General features: G+C 45.9%; 1 protein-coding gene across 1 annotated transcript in view; it reads right to left on the bottom strand.

The window, feature by feature from the left end:
• Positions 1–22483, bottom strand: part of LOC120056753 (actin-binding LIM protein 3-like) — a 112881-nt gene that overhangs the window by 14429 nt on the left and 75969 nt on the right. Inside the window, exons 10-15 of the mRNA XM_039004961.1 lie at positions 22319–22390; positions 18241–18396; positions 17249–17278; positions 16355–16490; positions 6205–6303; positions 3975–4025 (exon numbers count right to left, since the gene is read on the bottom strand). Of these exons, the coding sequence (XP_038860889.1) occupies positions 3975–4025; positions 6205–6303; positions 16355–16490; positions 17249–17278; positions 18241–18396; positions 22319–22390 (544 nt within the window). The remainder of the gene's footprint in view (positions 1–3974; positions 4026–6204; positions 6304–16354; positions 16491–17248; positions 17279–18240; positions 18397–22318; positions 22391–22483) is intronic.

Raw genomic sequence — 22483 nt, forward strand, 5'->3', positions numbered from 1 at the left:
TCTCAGGGACATGGAGTGAAACAGGGCTCAATAAGTCCAACACTATTTAACATATATATTAATGAATTTGCAGCACCTGGTCTCACCTTACACAACACTGAAATCAAGTGTCTGCTGTACGCAGATGACCTGGTACTGCTGCCTCCCATTAAGGAGGGGTTACAGCAGCACCTAGATCATCTGCACAGGTTCTGTCAGAAAGAGAGAGAGGTGGGGAGAGAGAGACGGAGAGAGAGAGAGGTGGGGAGAGAGAGACGGAGAGAGAGAGAGGTGGGGAGAGAGAGACGGAGAGAGAGAGAGAGAGAGGTGGGGAGAGAGAGACGGAGAGAGAGAGGTGGGGAGAGAGAGAGACAGAGAGACGGAGAGAGAGAGAGGTGGGGAGAGAGAGAGACAGAGAGACGGAGGGAGGGAGGGAGGGAGGGAGGGAGGGAGGGAGGGAGGGAGGGAGAAGAGGGAGAGAGAGAGAGCGAGAGAGAGAGCGAGGGAGAGAGAGAGAGAGAGAGAGAGAGAGAGAGAGAGGTGGGGAGAGAGAGAGACATAGAGACGGAGGGAGGGAGGGAGGGAGGGAGGGAGGGAGGGAGGGAGGGAGGGAGAAGAGGGAGAGAGAGAGAGAAGAGAGAGAGACAGAGAGACGGAGGGAGGGAGGGAGGGAGAAGAGGGAGAGAGAGAGAGAGCGAGAGAGAGAGCGAGGGAGGGAGAGAGAGAGAGGGAGGGAGAAGAGGGAGAGAGAGATGAAGATGAAGAGAGGGGAGGTAAAGAAGATGAAAGAGGAGATGGATAGCGTTGATAATAACCACATATAATATCTGGTAAGTAAGTGGTCTGATAAAAATAGACTGCAGATAGGTAGACTGACTCAGGTACTTACAAAGAGGACAGTTGACCAAGGAGAGTACAGAAGGATGAAGGGAGAGGGAGAAGAGAAGGAAGGTGATTTCTATCTATCTAGCTACCTCCGCACTGCCTCTGGTGGGGGCCGATTGCATTGCAAATCATGAGGTAGCAATAACTATTGGAGGACAGGAGCACCAAGTCGGAAGGCTGCGTGTCCTGATGGATTCAGAATCAGCTCTCAACATGTTGGACATTGAAAAGAGTCTGGATCATTAGGTTCTGTGGAAGTGGTAGCCCCCTGGCCTAAGGCAGGTGTCTCACTCTTAACACATTATAATTGTGTTAGGTGTGTGTGGCGTGGTCTACACACTGTACAACGACAGCCTGCGTGCATCCCTATGGCTTGTATCCAGAGACTTGAATGTATTATGAATGGAGATACAGTCTGCTCTGTTTCTCCTCCTCACTCTGGTGTTGGAATGGGAAACGTGTTCAAACCATGTTTCGTCTTAGTGAACACAGAGACAGTGAACACAGAGACAGTGAACACAGAGACAGTGCTGCTCAATATGATGTCACAAGAACATTCTTTTGCATCAATGCACGTACACAGACTTTGTCTGAGAGCACATGTGATGGTACCTGTTGAGACTGGCTCAACAACTTGGTAGTGATGGATTTATGTGCAAGTAATTACTGTAGGCTGTGTTAATGCTGAAGCATATGATCCCTGAATGTCTCGGCAGTACGTGTGTTGCTACTGTATCTTAACAGAAAAACACCATAAGCCTGTAAAGTACACAAACATACAGGACAGTGAACAGTACTTAGAGACTGACACAGACATACTCTCATGGTCAGCAATGCAGCCTGGTGATCGGCACAACTACTCAACCATGAAACAGGGAAACTGATTAGGTCTATCTCTGAAGTCTAGAGGTAAAACAACTAGTTGACCTATCTCTGAAGTCGAGAGGTAAAACAACTAGTTGACCTATCTCTGAAGTCGAGAGGTAAAACAACTAGTTGACCTATCTCTGAAGTCGAGAGGTAAAACAACTAGTTAACCTATCTCTGAAGTCTAGAGGTAAAACAACTAGTTGACCTATCTCTGAAGTCTAGAGGTAAAACAACTAGTTGACCTATCTCTGAAGTCTAGAGGTAAAACAACTAGTTGACCTATCTCTGAAGTCGAGAGGTAAAACAACTAGTTGACCTATCTCTGAAGTCTAGAGGTAAAACAACTAGTTGACCTATCTCTGAAGTCGAGAGGTAAAACAACTAGTTGACCTATCTCTGAAGTCGAGAGGTAAAACAACTAGTTGACCTATCTCTGAAGTCGAGAGGTAAAACAACTAGTTGAACTATCTCTGAAGTCTAGAGGTAAAACAACTAGTTGACCTATCTCTGAAGTCGAGAGGTAAAACAACTAGTTGAACTATCTCTGAAGTCGAGAGGTAAAACAACTAGTTGACCTATCTCTGAAGTCTAGAGGTAAAACAACTAGTTGACCTATCTCTGAAGTCTAGAGGTAAAACAACTAGTTGACCTATCTCTGAAGTCGAGAGGTAAAACAACTAGTTGACCTATCTCTGAAGTCGAGAGGTAAAACAACTAGTTGACCTATCTCTGAAGTCTAGAGGTAAAACAACTAGTTGACCTATCTCTGAAGTCGAGAGGTAAAACAACTAGTTGACCTATCTCTGAAGTTAAGAGGTAAAACAACTAGTTGAACTATCTCTGAAGTCGAGAGGTAAAACAACTAGTTGACCTATCTCTGAAGTCTAGAGGTAAAACAACTAGTTGACCTATCTCTGAAGTCGAGAGGTAAAACAACTAGTTGACCTATCTCTGAAGTCGAGAGGTAAAACAACTAGTTGACCTATCTCTGAAGTCGAGAGGTAAAACAACTAGTTGACCTATCTCTGAAGTCGAGAGGTAAAACAACTAGTTGACCTATCTCTGAAGTCGAGAGGTAAAACAACTAGTTGACCTATCTCTGAAGTCGAGAGGTAAAACAACTGTCACGTGTTTTCTTCTAGGTCACCAGGCTTCTAGGTCACCAGGCTTCTAGGTCACCAGGCTTCTAGGTCACCAGGCTTCTAGGTCACCAGGCTGCTCGTTATGGAGCACACCTGCCACCATCGTTACGCGCACCTGCGAGTCATCAGACTCACCTGGACTCCATCACTTCCCTGATTACCTTTCCTATATATATATATATATATGTCATTCCCTTTGGTTCCTTCCCCAGGCGTCATTGTTTCTGTTCCTGTGTCATGTCTGTGCGTTGTTCATGTTTCTTATTTTGTGTTATGTTTATTTATTAAAACACTCCCCGAACTTGCTTCCCGACTCTCCGCGCACATCGTTACAACAACATCACATTAAACATAAAATATATTTGATTTACAGCACAAAAAAAAAAAACAGTTAGTGAAAAATATAAGCCATTACTGGGCCATGAAAATACAACTTTGTTCAGAATATTAGCCAAAGGAAGGAACCTTGATATGTCGTACTTGCCTGCAGCACATTCACGTGATGTACAGTACGAGCACGGCTTTTAAATTGGGCAAAGGAATAAGATCATGCGAGACAGGTCTCACTAATAAACCCAGTGAATCCATGAAAATGGGCTCCCGAGTGGAGCAGCGGTCTAAGGCACTGCATCTCAGTGCTAGAGGCGTCACTACAGACCCTGGTTCAATTCCAGGCTGTATCACACCTGGCCATGATTGGGCGGCGCACAATTGGCCCAGCGTTGTCCCGGGGTTTGGGTTTGGCCGGGCTAGGCCTTCATTGTAAATAAGAATTTGTTCTTAACTGACTTGCCAAAAAATTGGGCTCAGCATGTTACTTGTCAGTCAACTGTGTTGGGAATTATACTTGAGGTATATCATTCTGATATTACGGAAGATTAAATATTGCCAATAGCTTCTCATCCTCTGAGACACGTTATGCTTCCAATCAGGTAGCTGCAATTGACGGTGGTTGATCTTTTAGCTTGATCAGCATTGTTGTGAGAGGTTGATACATTCAACTGTGTGGTTTTGTTGGGACACACACATCAAACACATCAATCACAGCTAAATCACATCACAGACAATGCCTTACGGCAGGCAGCCCCACACATATACCATGTCTCTTATAGATGGGAGGTTTCCTGTAGACGTTGAGCTCCCCTGTGGCTGAGGACACACAATGAGAGCGAGAGAGCAGATGAAACAGTGAAAAGGTAAGAAGAAGAGGGGAAAGGTCAATCTTTTAGATCCACCGGGATGGAGAGTACAGGGTAGAAGAGGAATGTATTAACCTGGTTAGAATTTGTAATGTGCTGTACTCTATTGTACTGTGTTGTATTGTGTTGTATTGTGTTGTATTGTGTTGTACTGTGTTGTACTGTGTTGTACTGTGTTGTACTGTGTTGTGTTGTATTGTGTTGTACTCTATTGTACTGTGTTGTATTGTGTTGTACTGTGTTGTATTGTGTTGTACTCTATTGTACTGTGTTGTATTGTGTTGTAATGTGTTGTACTCTATTGTACTGTGTTGTACTCTATTGTACTGTGTTGTCACGCCCTGGCCTTAGTATTCTTTGTTTTTCTTTATTTTTTTTAGATAGGTCAGGGTGTGACATGGGGAATGTATGTGTTTTTGTATTGTCTAGGGGTTTTGTATGGTAAAGGGGTCAGTGTCTTGTCTAGGTGTTTGTATGTCTATGGCTGCCTAGATTGGTTCTCAATTAGAGGCAGCTGTGGTTCATTGTCTCTGATTGAGAGCCATATTTAAGGCAGTCATAGGCATTGGGGTTTTGTGGGTAATTGTCTATGTTGAACGTTTGTTGCTTGTCTATGCACTTACGTCATTTAGCTTCACGGTCGTTTGTTGTTTTGTTTAGTTTGTATTCAGTGTTCGTTTCGTGTTTTCCCTTCTCTAAATAAAAGAGAATGTATTTTGCACACGCTGCGCCTTGGTCCTCTCTCTCACCCATAGACGACCGTGACAGTTGTACTGTGTTGTATTATGTTGTATTGTGTACTGTACTGTAGACTGTATCCTATATATAAAATAAATGACCCTTTTTGCCAATCCCCTGCCATCCCTGTCTGGACTCAAGTGTATAATGGCTGATTAATGTGACACCATCAATACAACAGATGGGTTATAATGGGTGCTGCTGTGCATGTACAGTACATTTAAGCATTGAGGCGCGAGGGGCTGTGGCATATGGCCAATCTACCACGGTTCAGGGCTGTTCTTAGGCACGACACATCGCGGACCCCCGAGGTGCCTTATTGCTATAATAAACTGGTTACCAATGTAATTAGAGCAGTAAAAATGCATGTTTTGTCATACCCGTGGTATGCGGTCTGATGTACCAAGGCTGTCAGCCAATCAGCATTCAGGGCTCGAACCACCCAGTTTATAAAGGCAAATGATACAAAACATCAGATGGGAGGGGACGACGGACACAGCATCTGGTTACAATAGACACTCAGCACAGAAAATAGAAGAGGAAGAGCTAGTGACAGATGATGGCAGGTTAACAAAGACACACAACCAGTGATGACGTCTGCATAATGGCAATGATGGATGGGGTGAGGGTGTCATTGTGAAGGAGGCAAGCGATGCAGAGAGACATGGTATGACACACAGCCAGTCAGTGGCAGGCTGAGTACATGCAGTTAGTAGGGTGTAAGATGTCCCCACATTGGGACCTTTGAAAACCTTTTAGGTCGGACTTCAGTTGAGGACAAGAGAATGAGGAGGAGGAAGAGGAGGATAGGGAGGAAGAGGATGGGGAGGAGGAAGAGGAGGATAGGGAGGAAGAGGAGGAGGAGGAAGAGGATGGGGAGGAGAAGGAAGAGGAGGAGGATGGGGAGGAGGAGGAAGAAGATGGGGAGGAAGAGGAAGGGGAGGAGGAGGTTGGTAAGGAGGAGGAGGAGGATGAGGGGCAGGAGGATGGGGTGGAAGAGGAAGAGGATGGGGAGGAGGAGGAAGAGGAAGAGGAGGTTGGTAAGGAGGAGGAGGAAGAGGATGGGGAGGATAAGGAGAAGGAGGATGGGTAGGAGGAAGAGAAAGAGGAGGATGTGGAGGAAGATGGGGAGGAGGAGGAAGAGGATGGGGAGGAGAAGGAATAGAGGGGGGTGGGGAGGAGGAAGAAGATGGGGAGGAAGAGGAAGGGGAGGAGGAGGTTGGTAAGGAGGAAGAGGAGGAGGATGAGGGGCAGGAGGATGGGGAGGAAGAGGATGGGGAGGAGGAAGAGGTTGGTAAGGAGGAGGAGGATGGGAAGGAGGTGGAAGAGGAAGAGGAGGTTGGTAAGGAGGAGGAGGATGGAGGTTAAGGACAGGAAAACCAGAGGCCTACCTGGCACATGGAAATGCTTGGGGGCTTGGTAGGTGGTGGACGTGGTAGACCTGGTGTCAAGCTGACTGTAAGAGAGAGAGCTCCTGCCACTCTCAGTGCCTGCAGACAGTCAGTCCAAGAGCAGTGACAGTGACAGAAACCAGAGCATGAGCCAAGGCTTGGCACCGCCCCTTAGCCAGACCCATCCCATTCCACAGCCAAAGCTCAGTCAAGCCCACGCTCACAGAGAGACAGCCAGTCAGAGACAGTAGACATTTAGTTTCCAGAATTAAAGGTGTACTATGCCTGACTGCAGAGGAAACAAAATCACAAAGCAATTGCCAAGTCTGCCATGATAGTCATCTACATGTTACATGAATTGGGGTTAATGACCTGCTATTACACAATGAGAGAGGGATGGATGTTATAGCATGAGAGAATGGAGGGAAGAGCAATCCCCTGCAGTATACCACCACCATCACCACCACCACCATCACCACCAACAATAACACCACCACTACCATCACCACCACCATCAATAACACCACCACTACCATCACCACCACTGCGCTGACAAACTGCCTGGGAGCTCCTCAGTGGTGAAACTCCTCCTCCTTCAATCAGTGGTGAACCAGGTGGAACAAATCTTCCAGGCAATCTGGGCGTGCCAGCACCTGGCTCTGCTGTTGTCTTTAGACCGCAGTGAAAGGAGCATTGATAACACCACAAGACCAAGGAAACTTCATCTTTGTGATCAAGGTGACTGTGCAAGTCCAAGCCCTCCACAAAACTGTGAAAGACAGCCGGTAAGCGCCATATTGGCCATGTTTGGCTAGACTGACTTAAGCAGTGCACTGCTAATGATACTCTGGAAAACACAGACTCTTAACTCTTAACTTTGATAGGACTTTTGCAGTGGTATTTATAACTTCAAATGTTGTTTGTGGGTTATAAAGGAAAAGTAAGAAGAGCCAAATTCATTATTGACAAAGAACTTGTTTGAAATGGTTAAAAGTAATTTAAACTTTGTAGAAATCTTAGTAAACCAAGTTCTTAGTTCAGTAACAAATGTATAGTCTAAAAAATCTTTGGCTAAAAAATGTAAGATTTGTCTGCTTAAAACTACTGATTAGAAAAAAAAAGTAAATTTTTACTACTAAAAATATTTTGAATGTATTTGGCTAAAATGCAAATTTCGATAGAAATATACTGATTCTGCTCATTTGATTAAAAATGGTGGGTTTCTATTTTGGGAAACATTTGCTTAAAAGTGGAAACCTTGTATTTTATAATGGCAGAAATGTGTTTATCTGAGGTGAATGTGGATAATTTTGTGTATTTAATTAGGCTGTCAACTCAAATAATAACTTGTATTTGTCATCTCTTTTTTGAGGTTTTTCACCTGTTTACTGCCAACCAAAGAAAGGTAAATAAAAGACAAACAACTGATTCCATGGCTGTTTATTGAGTGAAATCCAGTTAAAATCTTCATGTGGAGGGACTGTCCTTTTCAAGTGGGGAATTGCACAAGAAAGAGGTCAAAACTTGACAGTGAAAAACCGTGGCTCAAGACTGGAAAAGGACCAGAAAAGTGACCACACGTGTCCAGAGAGACAAGTAAAGACTGTTCCCGCCTGCTGCTGTGATTGAAATGGCTGATTCATTACTGGTGGAGCAGCTAAAGACCGCAAGGACATCAGCGAAGCGTCAGTTTTCCCGTCTGGCCAATAATGTGCTACGAATGCATACAATGATGTCAGAAGAGGAGCTCAGAGACAATTTTAGGAAGCTCACTGCAGAAGCTGGCAAAGTCCTGGAAGCCAACGATGATGTAGAGGGGCAATGTATTGAAGAAAACTCTGATGCAGAGGAGTTGAGCGAGCAGCAGAAGTCTGACTTGGTCAAAACAGCCAATGAGTGTGAGAAAAAACTGCAAGAGCTAAAGGACCTCATACAAAAGACATTGTGGGCCAATTTCGGGGAATATGAACTGACACAAGCAATTACAACAGCAGAGTCGCAAGCAGAAAACGTGGGAGCTGTGGACCCAAGTAAAAACCCAGATGCATATCTCTTCATGATCGGACAACTAGAGAAACTTGTGAAGGCTGCGAAGGAGGTGCATAAACATTGGAAGTGCTGGGCCCCCCCAGCAGAGCAACAACATTTCCAGAGTCGTATCAAAGACCTTGAAACTATCCTGCCAAATCTCACAATAAGACAAGCAGACTTTACAGGGGCACACGTTAGAGGAGAAACCAGCAGATTGAGTACTACTTCAAACAGTTCTGTGGCCACACCAGCAATTAAATTAAAGCCTGCTGCCCTCCCAAAGTTTTCTGGCATCCGCCGAGAGTTTCACCGGTGGAAAAAAGACTGGGAAGCGCTCCAGATGCAGGGAGAACCTACTGGATCCAGAGAGGTTAAAAAGTTCCAACTTCTCGACAGTGTGGATGAGAAGACCATACGAGACCTTCACCTTACAACTTATACAACTGCTGAGGAGGTTTTCCGGGTCTTGGAGAACCGCTTTGGAAATAAGACAACTATAGCCCTTGAGATAGTAGAAGAGCTCCAAAGACTCCAAGCAGTTAAAGGTAACCAGCCCAGGAGGATTGTTGAGCTCATCCAATCAGTAGAAAAAGCCCTGGTCGATCGGAACGAGCTTGGCAAGACCGGTGCTATAAAGAACCCTCTTGTAACAAAGACAATAGAGAGTAAACTTCCTGATGGCCTGAAGAAGGAATGGCTTCTTCATGTAGCTGGCAAAGGTGATGAAGCTGAAGAAGACAAGCGATTTGACTACCTCCACAAGTTTCTTCAAGGTCAAGAAGCCATCTATGAGAAGCTGGACCAACTGAGAGAGGAGGAACCAAAACCGAAATCTGAACCTCGGCAAGCTCGAACCAGAACCTCCACCCAACTAAGCGACCAGGCTCAAGGATGTGTGGTCTGCGGAGACTGCAAGCATAAGAAAAGGCTATATTTCTGCCAAAAGTTTCGCACGCTTAAGCTGTCAGAGAAAAGAGATGCTGTCAGGAAGCTGGGAGCCTGCAAAAGATGCCTGGAGATTCACAAGGAAGGTGACTATTGTAAATCAGAGTTTCTGTGCAGGAGGCCAGACTGCATAGAACAGCGTGCTGCAGAACACCACTATTACCTCTGCCCGAGAGCTGGTACATCCAAAGGGAATGTTGTCCAGAGGTCCAATAACAGCAAAGTGGGAGGTGACACAAGAGAGCGTTATACCCAAGCCCAAGAAGAGTTCATTAAAAGTCTCTCACCTGAACTTGCAGAAAAGTGTTGCAATGCCTTTTGCAACACTATAGCCAGAACCTCTCTTGTGTCCAACCAACCCAGTCTTCTAGCAGAGAATGGAATAGTGGAGTGGCCAGTCATCATGATGCTCTTAGAGGTCACGGCCAATGCAGGACAAAAAGTTGGGACTTTGATCGACCTGGCATCGGATACAAACTATATAACTCATGATGCAGCTGATCGTTTGAACCTTAGAAGTGAAGCCATAACCCTTGTTGTCCATGGTGTGGGAGGAATGAAAGTTCAAGTCACCACAAAACGGTACCTCCTAAAGATCCGGGTCCGCACAGAGCAAGGCAATGTCAGATCCCACCAACTCCTCTGCTATGGTTTGGACAGCATTGCAGAGATTCACAAACATGTGACAGCCAAAAGACTCCAAAAATTCTTTCCAGATGTCCCCCAAAATGAACTTGTTAGACCAAGACAGATACAGCTTTTGATAAGCCATAAGGAAGGGCGACTGGTCCCTCAGAAAATACGCACCGTTGGGGACCTTGTACTATGGGATGGGCCATTGGGAAAGACAATTGCAGGGACACACCCTGGTCTGTTTGAAGAGGCTACAGTTACAGCACACCAGTCCAGAGCGCACTTTGCCAGATCCATGAGAACAGCAGCATTGATGTATGAAGAACATATCTGCGCCAAACCTACCATCAAGTCTTCTTATTCTGCTATTTCCACTCTGGATTTTATTGAGTGGTGGAGATGGGATAGCATTGGCGCCCCCTGCACCCCAAAATGTGGAGGATGTCGCTGCGGCAGTTGTCAACTTGGTGGCAAAGAAATTACTCTGGCTGAAGAAAGGGAGCTGGAAGTTGTTAAGGGTGGCCTGACTTATGTTGGTGCTGATGACCACAGTGATAGTCCACACTGGCATGCAAGGTATCCATGGCTCATTGACCCATCTACATTGCCAAACAACATAAAAGCAGTGGAGGCAACCTTTCTCAGAACAGAGAGACAGCTCGCCAAAGAACCGCAGTGGAAAAAAGCCTATGGTGCTCAAGTCCACGAAATGGTTGACCGCCGGGCTGCAAGAAAGCTGACCAAAGAGGATCTAACCAACTGGAATGGACCTGTCTGGTATATTAGTCATCTTATCGCACCCAACCCCCACTCTGTTACAACTCCGGTAAGACTTGTCTGGAACAGCAGTCAGAAGTACAAAGGCCAAAGTCTCAATGACCTTCTGATGAAAGGCCCTGACGTTCTAAATCCGATTCGAGCTGTCCTCCTCAAGTTCCGCCAAGGCTCCTACGCCGCTCTAGGAGACGTCAGAAAAATGTACAATTCTGTGTGGCTCGAGGAGAGGGAAGTCCATCTACACCGGTTCTTGTGGCGGGATTCAGAGGGCGATGAGGTGGAACGATACGCCATAACCAGAGTGAATATCGGGGACAAGCCAGCAGGGTGCATAGCACAACTGGCCATGAGGGAGACGGCTAACCTGCCTCAATTCAGCCACCTCACAGATGAATGCCAAGTATTACATGAGCACAGCTACGTCGATGACATCTTGACATCCCACAACTGCCGTGAAAAACTCGAAGTCATCACAAAGAATGTGGAGCTGATTCTAAAAGCAGGAGGGTTTGCACTGAAGCCTTGGGTCTTCTCAGGCAAAAATAAAGGAGAAAGAGAAAAGGCATCACCAAATATTGTTGTCCTGCCAAATTAGCTTAAGGAGGAAGACAACAAGGCGATCGGTCTCGGCTACATTGTGGATGAAGACATGTTGCATGTCATGGTGAGGGTCAACTTCTCCAGGCGGAAGAAAAAGATGAGACTTGGGCAAGACTTACTGCTAGAAGAAGTACGAGCACAGACACCAGACCCGCTGACAAGACGTGAACTGCTGAGTCAAGTTGCTGGTTTGTACGACCCAGTTGGCCTGACAACGCCATCAAAGCAAAGAGGGGCTATCTTGGTCCGAAGGGCATTCCAAGAGGCAAAATCAAAGTGCAGCATGGTCAAGGACACATGGGACCTTCCCCTGTCGGATGAGCTCCGCAAAGATGCAATTGGATTTTTTGAGGAGTACGTCCAGCTAAGCAAAGTAATGTTCCCAAGAGCTCTTACTCCACCAAAGGCAACAACTGAACCAGTCGCTGTCACTTTTTCAGATGGCAGTGAAAGCTCCTATGGTGCTGTCCTTTACCTGCGGTGGAACTGCAACAAACAATTAACAATTCGACTAGTGGAGTCAAAAGCAAAGCTGACACCCCTAGACCAGAAGGGGGATGCAGTCAAAGCAGAACTTTGCGGTGCAGTCTTTGCAAGCCGCCTGAAAAAGTACTTTGAACAGCATACCCAGATCCAGATAAAAAGGTGGTACCATTTGTTAGACAGTCAGACTGTTCTTGGAGCTATCCAGCGAGAAAGCTATGGATTTCAGACTTTCTTCGCTAATAGAATTGGAGAGATCCAAGAGAGCACACGGCTACAGGACTGGTGGTGGATCCCTGGACCACTCAACATAGCCGACATTATCACTCGAGGAGCTGGGCCAAAGGAACTTGATGCCCATTCAGAGTGGCAGCAAGGGCCAGAGTTTCTATATCTTCCAGAGAGCGAGTGGCCAATTATGTCGTCAAAAGATGTGTCTGTGACAGCTCGAGAGAGCATTAACAATATGCAAAAGAAGTCATTTGTGGCAGCACTCACCAGAGCCCAAGCGAAAAGAAGTCTTCCAAGTCTTGTGGGACGATTTTCTGCTGGTGCAGCTGTCCTAAACTTGGTGGATGAGAGGCGCTTTAGTAGCCTAAAGTGTCTAATCAAGACTGTTGCTTTTATCTGGAGAGCCGCCAAAAAGTTTAGATTTGCAACAAAGTCCATCGAGACCCCAAAGTGGGAGGCGATTCCCACAAAAGGAGTTATCACCGCCACAGAACGTCAAGAGGCAATAAGAGACATCTATCTTGCTGCTCAAGAGGGGGTGACGTTCCCAACTACCACTACGGACCGCTTGGTTGTGTACAGAGAGCCAGAATCTGGGTTACTAGTCTGCGGTGGGAGAATCCATGGCTTCAGGGAGGATGGCGCTGCAGTTCCCCTTCTGCCTTTCAATGCATGGGTCTCTACTTTATTGGCACGGGAGGCGCACGATGAGGGTCATGAAGGTGTGGCTGCAACCCTGCTGAAAATGAGGAGGAAAGCCTGGGTCATCCAAGGAAGAAAAATTTCCCAAAAAGTAGTGGATAACTGCCTTTTCTGCAAAAAGTCAAGAGGAAGAAGGTGCGAACAGGTAATGGCTGACTTACCTGCTGAAAGAGCCACACCTGCAGCTCCGTTCGAGTTCACTACAGTCGACCTCTTCGGACCGTACCTTGTCAAAGATGACATCAAGAAACGGGTCTCAATGAAAGTGTGGGGTGTCGTCTTCAGCTGTATGGCCAGCAGGGCAATTCATGCAGACCTGGTCAACACAATGTCGACAGAGAGCTTCTTGATGGCTTACCAACGCTTTACTGCAATTAGAGGGCACCCAAGAAAGATCTGGTCCGACCCGGGGACAAACTTCATCGGCGCCAAACCTGTCCTAAGAGAGCTGTACCAGTTCCTGGATGCTCAGAATAGAACTTCAATAGAAGAGATGTCGGCTAAAAAAGGTACCAAATGGGAGTGGACAATTCACCCTGCTGACTCACCTCACCGCAATGGGGCTGCTGAAGCCGCTGTTCGCATTCTCAAGAAGGCACTGCAGAGCCTGGGCAACAACACTGGCCTTAGCTACAGCGAGCTTCAGACAACACTACAACTTGCTGCAAACCTTGCCAACGAATGCCCAATAGATGCCAGGGTGCAGAGCCATGAAGAAAGTATGTGCAGTATGTGTCACCCAACACACTTCTCCTGGGCCGGGCCTCTCCAAGCGGTGAGATCAGAACATTTGACTTTGCGAACTACCCTTACAAGAGACTCAGAGAGATGCAGAACCAGGTCAACAAATTCTGGAGGTCTTGGAGCCAGCTTGCCGGCCCAAACTTATTTCTGAGAAGTAAATGGCACACTTCATATCGCAACGTTGCTGTCGGAGATATTGTCTGGTTGTGTGACCAAAATGCAGTGAGGGGCCAATTCAAGCTAGGACGGGTGGTGAGCGTTAATCCAGATGCTAAGGGCATTGTTCGAGACGTGAACGTCAAAGTGGTCCAAAGCTCCTGCCTTCCTGTCACAAAACCCGCACTAAACCGGCCATCGGCCAAAGTCCTGAAAGAAGCTACGCAAACCACAGTCCTGCACAGAGATGTTCGACGCCTGGTTGTCTTGCTACCAGTTGAGGATCAAACTCGGAGCTGACCGGCAGTATGTAGGTGCTGATTTACGATCTTTCCATCGGTTCCCGTGGGAAGATTGAGTGGGAGGTGTGCTGACAAACTGCCTGGGAGCTCCTCAGTGGTGAAACTCCTCCTCCTTCAATCAGTGGTGAACCAGGTGGAACAAATCTTCCAGGCAATCTGGGCGTGCCAGCACCTGGCTCTGCTGTTGTCTTTAGACCGCAGTGAAAGGAGCATTGATAACACCACAAGACCAAGGAAACTTCATCTTTGTGATCAAGGTGACTGTGCAAGTCCAAGCCCTCCACAAAACTGTGAAAGACAGCCGGTAAGCTCCATATTGGCCATGTTTGGCTAGACTGACTTAAGCAGTGCACTGCTAATGATACTCTGGAAAACACAGACTCTTAACTCTTAACTTTGATAGGACTTTTGCAGTGGTATTTATAACTTCAAATGTTGTTTGTGGGGTATAAAGGAAAAGTAAGAAGAGCCAAATTCATTGTTGACAAAGAACTTGTTTGAAATGGTTAAAAGTAATTTAAACTTTGTAGAAATCTTAGTAAACCAAGTTCTTAGTTCAGTAACAAATGTATAGTCTAAAAAATCTTTGGCTAAAAAATGTAAGATTTGTCTGCTTAAAACTACTGATTAGAAAAAAAAAGTAAATTTTTACTACTAAAAATATTTTGAATGTATTTGGCTAAAATGCAAATTTAGATAAAAATATACTGATTCTGCTCATTTGATTAAAAATGGTGGGTTTCTATTTTGGGAAACATTTGCTTAAAAGTGGAAACCTTGTATTTTATAATGGCAGAAATGTGTTTATCTGAGGTGAATGTGGATAATTTTGTGTATTTAATTAGGCTGTCAACTCAAATAATAACTTGTATTTGTCATCTCTTTTTTGAGGTTTTTCACCTGTTTACTGCCAACCAAAGAAAGGTAAATATAAGACAAACAACTGATTCCATGGCTGTTTATTGAGTGAAATCCAGTTAAAATCTTCATGTGGAGGGACTGTCCTTTTCAAGTGGGGAATTGCACAAGAAAGAGGTCAACTTGACAACCACCATCACCACCAACAATAACACCACCACTACCATCACCACCAACAACAATAACACCACCACTACCATCACTACCACCACCATCACTACCACCACCATCACCACCAACATCACTACCACCACCACCACCACCAACATCACTACCACCACCAATAACACCACCACCACCAACATCACTACCACCACCACCAATAACACCACCACTACCATCACCACCATCACCACCACCACTACCACTACCACCATCACTACCATCACCATCACCACCACCATCATCAACACCATCACCACCACCATCATCATCACCACATTCACTACCATCATCATCATCATCACCACCAATAACACCACCACCCCCATCATCACCACCAACACCATCACCACCACCACTAATACCATCACTACCATCAACATCATCACATTCACAACCATCATCATCATCATCATCACCACATTCACTACCATCATCACCACCACCATCACCACTACCATCATCACTATCACCATCATCAACACCATCACTACCATCATCACCACTATCATCACCCTCACTACCATCATCACCATCACCATCACCACCACATATACTTCAGGTACTACAGTATTATCAGACTCTAAGAGGAGTCTGGAGAAGAGAAGGCAGGGGTGTGACTGTTTGGCAGTACTGGAGGAGATGGTAAGTGTGTTAACGTGGAACTAATGTTGTTCCAGTAACCGATAGGAACTAATGTTGTTCCAGTAACCGATAGGAACTAATGTTGTTCCAGTCATCTATAGGAACTAATGTTGTTCCAGTAACCGATAGGAACTAATGTTGTTCCAGTCACCGATAGGAACTAATGTTGTTCCAGTCACCGATAGGAACTAATGTTGTTCCAGTCATCTATAGGAACTAATGTTGTTCCAGTCACCTATAGGAACTAATGTTGTTCCAGTCATCTATAGGAACTAATGTTGTTCCAGTCATCTATAGGAACTAATGTTGTTCCAGTCATCTATAGGAACTAATGTTGTTCCAGTCACCTATAGGAACTAATGTTGTTCCAGTAACCGATAGGAACTAATGTTGTTCCAGTCATCTATAGGAACTAATGTCGTTCCAGTCATCTATAGGAACTAATGTTGTTCCAGTAACCGATAGGAACTAATGTTGTTCCAGTCACCTATAGGAACTAATGTTGTTCCAGTCATCTATAGGAACTAATGTTGTTCCAGTCACCTATAGGAACTAATGTTGTTCCAGTCATCTATAGGAACTAATGTTGTTCCAGTCATCTATAGGAAGTACACACAGGGCATAGGGATAAATCACTCCAACGCCTTCCAACATGATCAAACTCAGTATCGGTCTAGTATTGTTTTCTTGTTGACATTTGAAGGCAAAATGATTGATGGTATTTAATCTACAAGAACCTTTCTTTTCAAGGAGGAGTTTCTCCTGCCTACAGTATGTGTAACGCAGAGTGACGCGGTCATGTTCCATTGAGAGACACTCACCGGGGCGGAAGCAGTGCTGTGGGGAGCAGGAGGTGGACATGGTGGGAGACATGCCCTGGCGGCTGTAGGTGGGAGAGTCATTGAAGCCTGGGCTGGAGGAGCGCCTCTGTCTCAGCTCCACGCTGTCATAGACGTCCTGGGAAGCACAGCAGCCACAGGTCAGTGTTTGTCTCTCTGTCTGCAGGGCTCAGTCTATCTGTCTGTCTGTAGGGCTCTGTCTGTAGGGCTCTGTCTGTCTGTCTGCCTGCAGGGCTCTGTCTGTCTGTCTGCCTGCAGGGCTCAGTCTATCTGTCTGTTTGCAGGGCTCTGTCTGTCTGTCTGTTTGCAGGGCTCAGTCTATCTGTCTGTTTGCAGGGCTCAGTCTATCTGTCTGTTTGCAGGGCTCTGTCTGTCTGTCTGTTTGCAGGGCTCTGTCTGTCTGCCTGCAGGGCTCTGTCTGTCTGCCTGCAGGGCTCTGTCTGTCTGCCTGCAGGGCTCTGTCTGTCTGCCTGCAGGGCTCTGTCTGTCTGCCTGCAGGGCTCTGTCTGTCTGCCTGCAGGGCTCTGTCTGTCTGCCTGCAGGGTTCTGTCTGTCTGCCTGCAGGGCTCTGTCTGTCTGTCTGTCTGTCTGTCTGTCTGTCTGTCTGTCTGTCTGTCTGTCTGTCTGTCTGTCTGTCTGTCTGTCTGTCTGTCTGGCACCCTTGCTAACACCACATTGTTTACTTGTGTACCTTCTTTCATCTAATAGTTATTTAATCAAGTCAGTTGAGAGTTCTGTGCCTCTTCTACGACTACCGTCATCACATGGACCCAACAGTATTATCCCACATACACCACCTCCTCCCAGACTCATTCCCGTTCAACCATCCCCTCCCTGTCAAGTGATTCAGTGCAGTAGTGCATGGAATGTAATTACCTGAGAGTTTGGAGAGAGAGTTCCCAGAGACTGTAGAGGACAGGAGAGGAGTGAAGAGAGAGCAGTGGAATCAGTCAGTCAATAGCACCATGCTCTCCAGAATGACTTAGCAGAATGCTATTCAGAGCCAAACATGGGATAGATCAAATGGTATCCGTGAGCTTACTAAACCATTAATAATATGACTTAAAGTCCTTTTTGCAATGTCGTTTTTAATAGGGTTACATAGTACATAGAAACCCTCACAGTAAACATGAAGAATCCATTATGTTTGCGGCTTTGGTTTACCAATGTAAAATAATCTCAATAAATAGTACATTTAGTTACAGAGGCCATGGCGTGAAAGCATAAAGCGTGTAATTGACATTGTTCAGCGAGTGTCTCTCGAAGTCTGATCAATTCAAATCTGTGACCAAAGCAGGAGGCCCACGAGGATGTAGTGATGTTTTAACATGGTTTTGTGACCACGCTACAACCACACACAAACAGGGGCTAAAGAGGGAAGCTGGGGGATGGAGCAACAGGGAGACACAGAGACGGCAGGCACAGGGGCACAGAAAGAGGAGCACACAGGGAGAGGAGGACACAGAGAGAGGAGGACACAGAGAGAGGAGGACACAGGGAGAGGAGGACACAGGGAGAGGAGGACACAGGGAGAGGAGGACACAGAGAGAGGAGGACACAGAGAGAGGAGGACACAGGGAGAGGAGGACACAGGGAGAGGAGGACACAGGGAGAGGAGGACACAGAGAGAGGAGGACACAGAGAGAGGAGGCCACAGAGAGAGGAGGCCACAGAGAGAGGAGGCCACAGAGAGAGGAGGCCACAGAGAGAGGAGGCCACAGAGAGAGGAGGCCACAGAGAGAGGAGAACACAGGGAGAGGAGGACACAGAGAGAGGAGGACACAGAGAGAGGAGGACACTGGGCATCACGCACACGCGCACACACACACACACAGAGGTCAACTAGAGTAGCACTAGCGTCTCAGTACCTCCCCATAGCTGTAGTGTTCTAGCCTGTCATCAGAGGAGTATCTGTGATAAGACTCACAGGGAATGAGATCGGGCCGCTGCACGTCACAAATAGTTTTAATCTTAGGCAGTGGGGCCAGATCTTTGCAATTTAGGACCTCGTTTTCCACTTTGGCCTGTAGAGAGGACACAGAACGAGACAGAACATGGAGAAGCAGGTGTAAGACAGACAGACAGACAGAGAGGACGAAGCTTGCGTTGACAGACAGAGAAATCCGGAGGGGAGACCGGATCAGGGTCAGCTGCAAGCTGCTGATGGCACCCTGGGTAAGACAGAGAAAACACACACCCACACACACTGACCGCAGAGACATCCCAGAAACAAACAAAGCCAAACCCTATGGAAGAGAGATCGCTGGAGAGTGGCCACAGCTCTCCCAGGACTTTGGTCCAAACCACACTCAACAACAGCATAATGTTTAAACAAGTTGTTTACCATGGTAGTTTTCCTCTTTAGTGACATACAGAGTATTTGAGCAGAGAGGAGCGAGGGGCGGAGCTGGATCAGAGCATTCCCAATTTGACTGGAGCGCGAAGCGAGATTCCCAAAAGCTGAAGCGTCGACCTTCTCATAGATTCCAATTTCGCTCCAGTAGTGCTCATTTCACAAGCTCAGGGCATGCCTGGCCCAGCATGTATTTGTAGTCTACTTGTGTACTGCTATAACCCCTTGAATTAGATACTGTCATGGAGTTCGCTAAATATTTTCATAAAGAAACTGATAAAACACACAGGTACTAAACCAAGGTGACTTACAAAGATGAGGACCAAGATCAAGAGAGGGAGTGAAGTGATGTAGTGTCCACGACTAAAGAATCATTGTGGAATCTGAAAAGACAGGTATCCCCAAAGCATGATGGTGTACTTACTACGTGAACTTGCTAACAGAAAGGAACGAGCTGGGTAGATAACTAAGTGTGTCATTGTAGCAAAGTATTTATAAATTTAAAAAAACAGATCTCGTAAAAGTTTCCTTAATTTTTGTTCTATTATCTATATACAATAGGCCATAATTCATTTTGGCCCAATAGCCCTGGCATATTCCAATTTTCAAGGAGCTTTCCCTTTTGATTGGGTTATTAAAAACCTTTAGGCCTACCTATAGAAATAAAAATACTCTGCATCTCTGCCCAGCCTGGCAAGAGTGGCCAAAAGGGTGTTTAGCATCTACTAGTGGCTCTGTAAGCACCGACAGGATGTTCTCCACTGCTGGCCTGCTCTCCAGGCACCATCGCATGAACCTGAAGCCACAGACGGACCAAACTCCTGTTTCTAAAAATGTATTCTAACAATTAATTCAAAGGCTCTAATAAGGCATTTGTAGTTTAATTTATTTAATTCTAAGTAAGTCATAGCCTCTATGCATCATTTATAGACTATAATGATTTAATACAACAAAATGTTGTACGTTTGTTACTTATTTTGTACATAATGTTGCTGCTACCGTCTCTTATGACCGAAAAGATCTTCTGAACATCAGAACAGAGATTACTCACTTCGAACTGGATGAAGATTTTTTCTTTAATGAGTCCGACGCAAAGGATATAGTGCTTCCCCGAGACCAGGCCCAAATCCCTGTCATTTACGTGAAGAAAATACAGAGATACGGGGGGCGGAGGTAGGAGTGCCTTGTGAGGATTCGTCGGCGAGTGGGTAAACCACCTCCACCATCCGTTCTATTGGCCAATGTGCAATCACTGGATAATAAACTGGATGAGCTCCGTTCAAAACTATCCTACAAACGGGACATTAAAAACTGTAATATCTTATGTTTCATCATAGAGTCGTGGCTGAACGACGACACGGATAATATAGAGCTGGCTGGGTTTTCATTGCATCGGTAAGACAGAACAGCTACTTCGTCTGGTAAGACGCGGGGTAGGGGTGTGTGTCTATTTGTCTATAACAGCTGGTGCGCGATGTCTGGGGACTTAAATCCATTTTACCTCATTTCTACCACCTTTACTTCACACACAGAGACGCATTCAAAGCTCTCCCTCGTCCTCCATTTGGAAAATCTGACCATAATTCTATTCTCCTGATTCCTGCTTACAAGCAAAAGCCCCACTACCCTCAGGAGACTGAAAAGATTTGTCATATTTCCCCAGAGCCTCAAAAAGTTCTACAGCTGCACCATCGAGAGCATCCTGACCGGTTGCTTCACCGCCTGGTATGGCAACTGCTCGGCATCCGACCTTAAGGCGCTACATAGGATAGTGCGTACGGCCCAGTACATCACTCGGGCCAAGCTTCCAGCCATCCAGGACCTATATACTAGGCAGTGTCAGAGGAAGGCCCAAAAAATGGTCAAAGACTCCAGTCACGGTTGGAAAGGACGTGAAGTGCAAGCACCGCACCATGAGCGATGAGCGGAATTGTCACACCCTGACCAAAAGAGAGCCTTTTCTATTCTCTATTTTGGTTAGGTCGGGGTGTGACTAGGGGGTGTGTTCCTATCTAGGTGTTTTGTTTTCTATGTTGGCCTAGTATGGTTCCCAATCAGAGGCAGCTGTCTATCATTGTCTCTAATTGGGGATCATATTTAGGCAGCCTTTTCCCACTGGGTTTTTGTGGGATCTTGTTTTTGTGTAGTGCCTGTGAGCACTGCATTTGCGTCACGTTTTGTTACTCTTAGATTGTTTTTTGTGAGTTTCATCTAATAAACATGTGGAACTCTACGCACGCTGCGCCTTGGTCCATTTCTAACAACGATTGTGACAGGAATTTGAAACAGCTCAACTCCTACAGCTCAACTCCTACAGCTCAACTCCTACAGCTCACATACTCTGCTGGCATAAGTATACCTTCTGGAATGTTACATACTCTGCTGGCATAAGAATACCTTCTGGAATGTTACATACTCTGCTGGCATAAGTATACCTTGTGGAATGTTACATACTCTGCTGGCATAAGTATACCTTCTGGAATGTTACATACTCTGCTGGCATAAGTATACCTTGTGGAATGTTACATACTCTGCTGGCATAAGTATACCTTCTGGAATGTTACATACTCTGCTGGCATACGAATACCTTGTGGAATGTTACATACTCTGCTGGCATAAGAATACCTTGTGGAATGTTACATACTCTGCTGGCATAAGTATACCTTGTGGAATGTTACATACTCTGCTGGCATAAGTATACCTTGTGGAATGTTACATACTCTGCTGGCATAAGTATACCTTGTGGAATGTTACATACTCTGCTGGCATAAGTATACCTTGTGGAATGTTACATACTCTGCTGGCATAAGTATACCTTGTGGAATGTTACATACTCTGCTGGCATAAGTATACCTTGTGGAATGTTACATACTCTGCTGGCATAAGTATACCTTGTGGAATGTTACATACTCTGCTGGCATAAGTATACCTTGTGGAATGTTACATACTCTGCTGGCATAAGTATACCTTGTGGAATGTTACATACTCTGCTGGCATAAGTATACCTTGTGGAATGTTACATACTCTGCTGGCATAAGTATACCTTGTGGAATGTTACATACTCTGCTGGCATAAGTATACCTTGTGGAATGTTACATACTCTGCTGGCATAAGTATACCTTGTGGAATGTTACATACTCTGCTGGCATAAGTATACCTTCCGGAATGTTACATACTCTGCTGGCATAAGTATACCTTGTGGAATGTTACATAGTCTGCTGGCATAAGAATACCTTGTGGAATGTTACATACTCTGCTGGCATAAGTATACCTTGTGGAATGTTACATACTCTTCTGGCATAAGTATACCTTGTGGAATGTCAACTTCACAGAGCAACAGTCAACAATGGAGAAATGATGCGACCTCCTTTAACAATACCACACGGGATATAACAAACAGTGGTTCCCCCCAAAAACACATAGAATCACCTGAAGCCACAAACAACTGCACATGGTGGACTGTCGACCCATGTGAATGACAGCTGGCTCAGATCCTGTAAAGAGGGCTCCGCCTCCAAGACAGGCTGGCAGCCAACAGAAGGCGTACGTGTAATCAAATAACCATGGCGATGCCTTGGCGACAGACTACTCACACAGATGATGCGGCTCGGGGAGCCGATGCTGGATCCAGGGGGCGATACGGAGGCCTCCGAGGTACGTCTGAACTGTGGGAACACCCACGCACGCACACACACGCACACGCACACGCACACACACACACACACAAAACACACGTGTCAGAGTGAGCCTGCAGAGGT

This window comes from Salvelinus namaycush, chromosome 12 (genome assembly GCF_016432855.1).
Source record: "Salvelinus namaycush isolate Seneca chromosome 12, SaNama_1.0, whole genome shotgun sequence".
Lineage (NCBI taxonomy): Eukaryota > Metazoa > Chordata > Actinopteri > Salmoniformes > Salmonidae > Salvelinus > Salvelinus namaycush.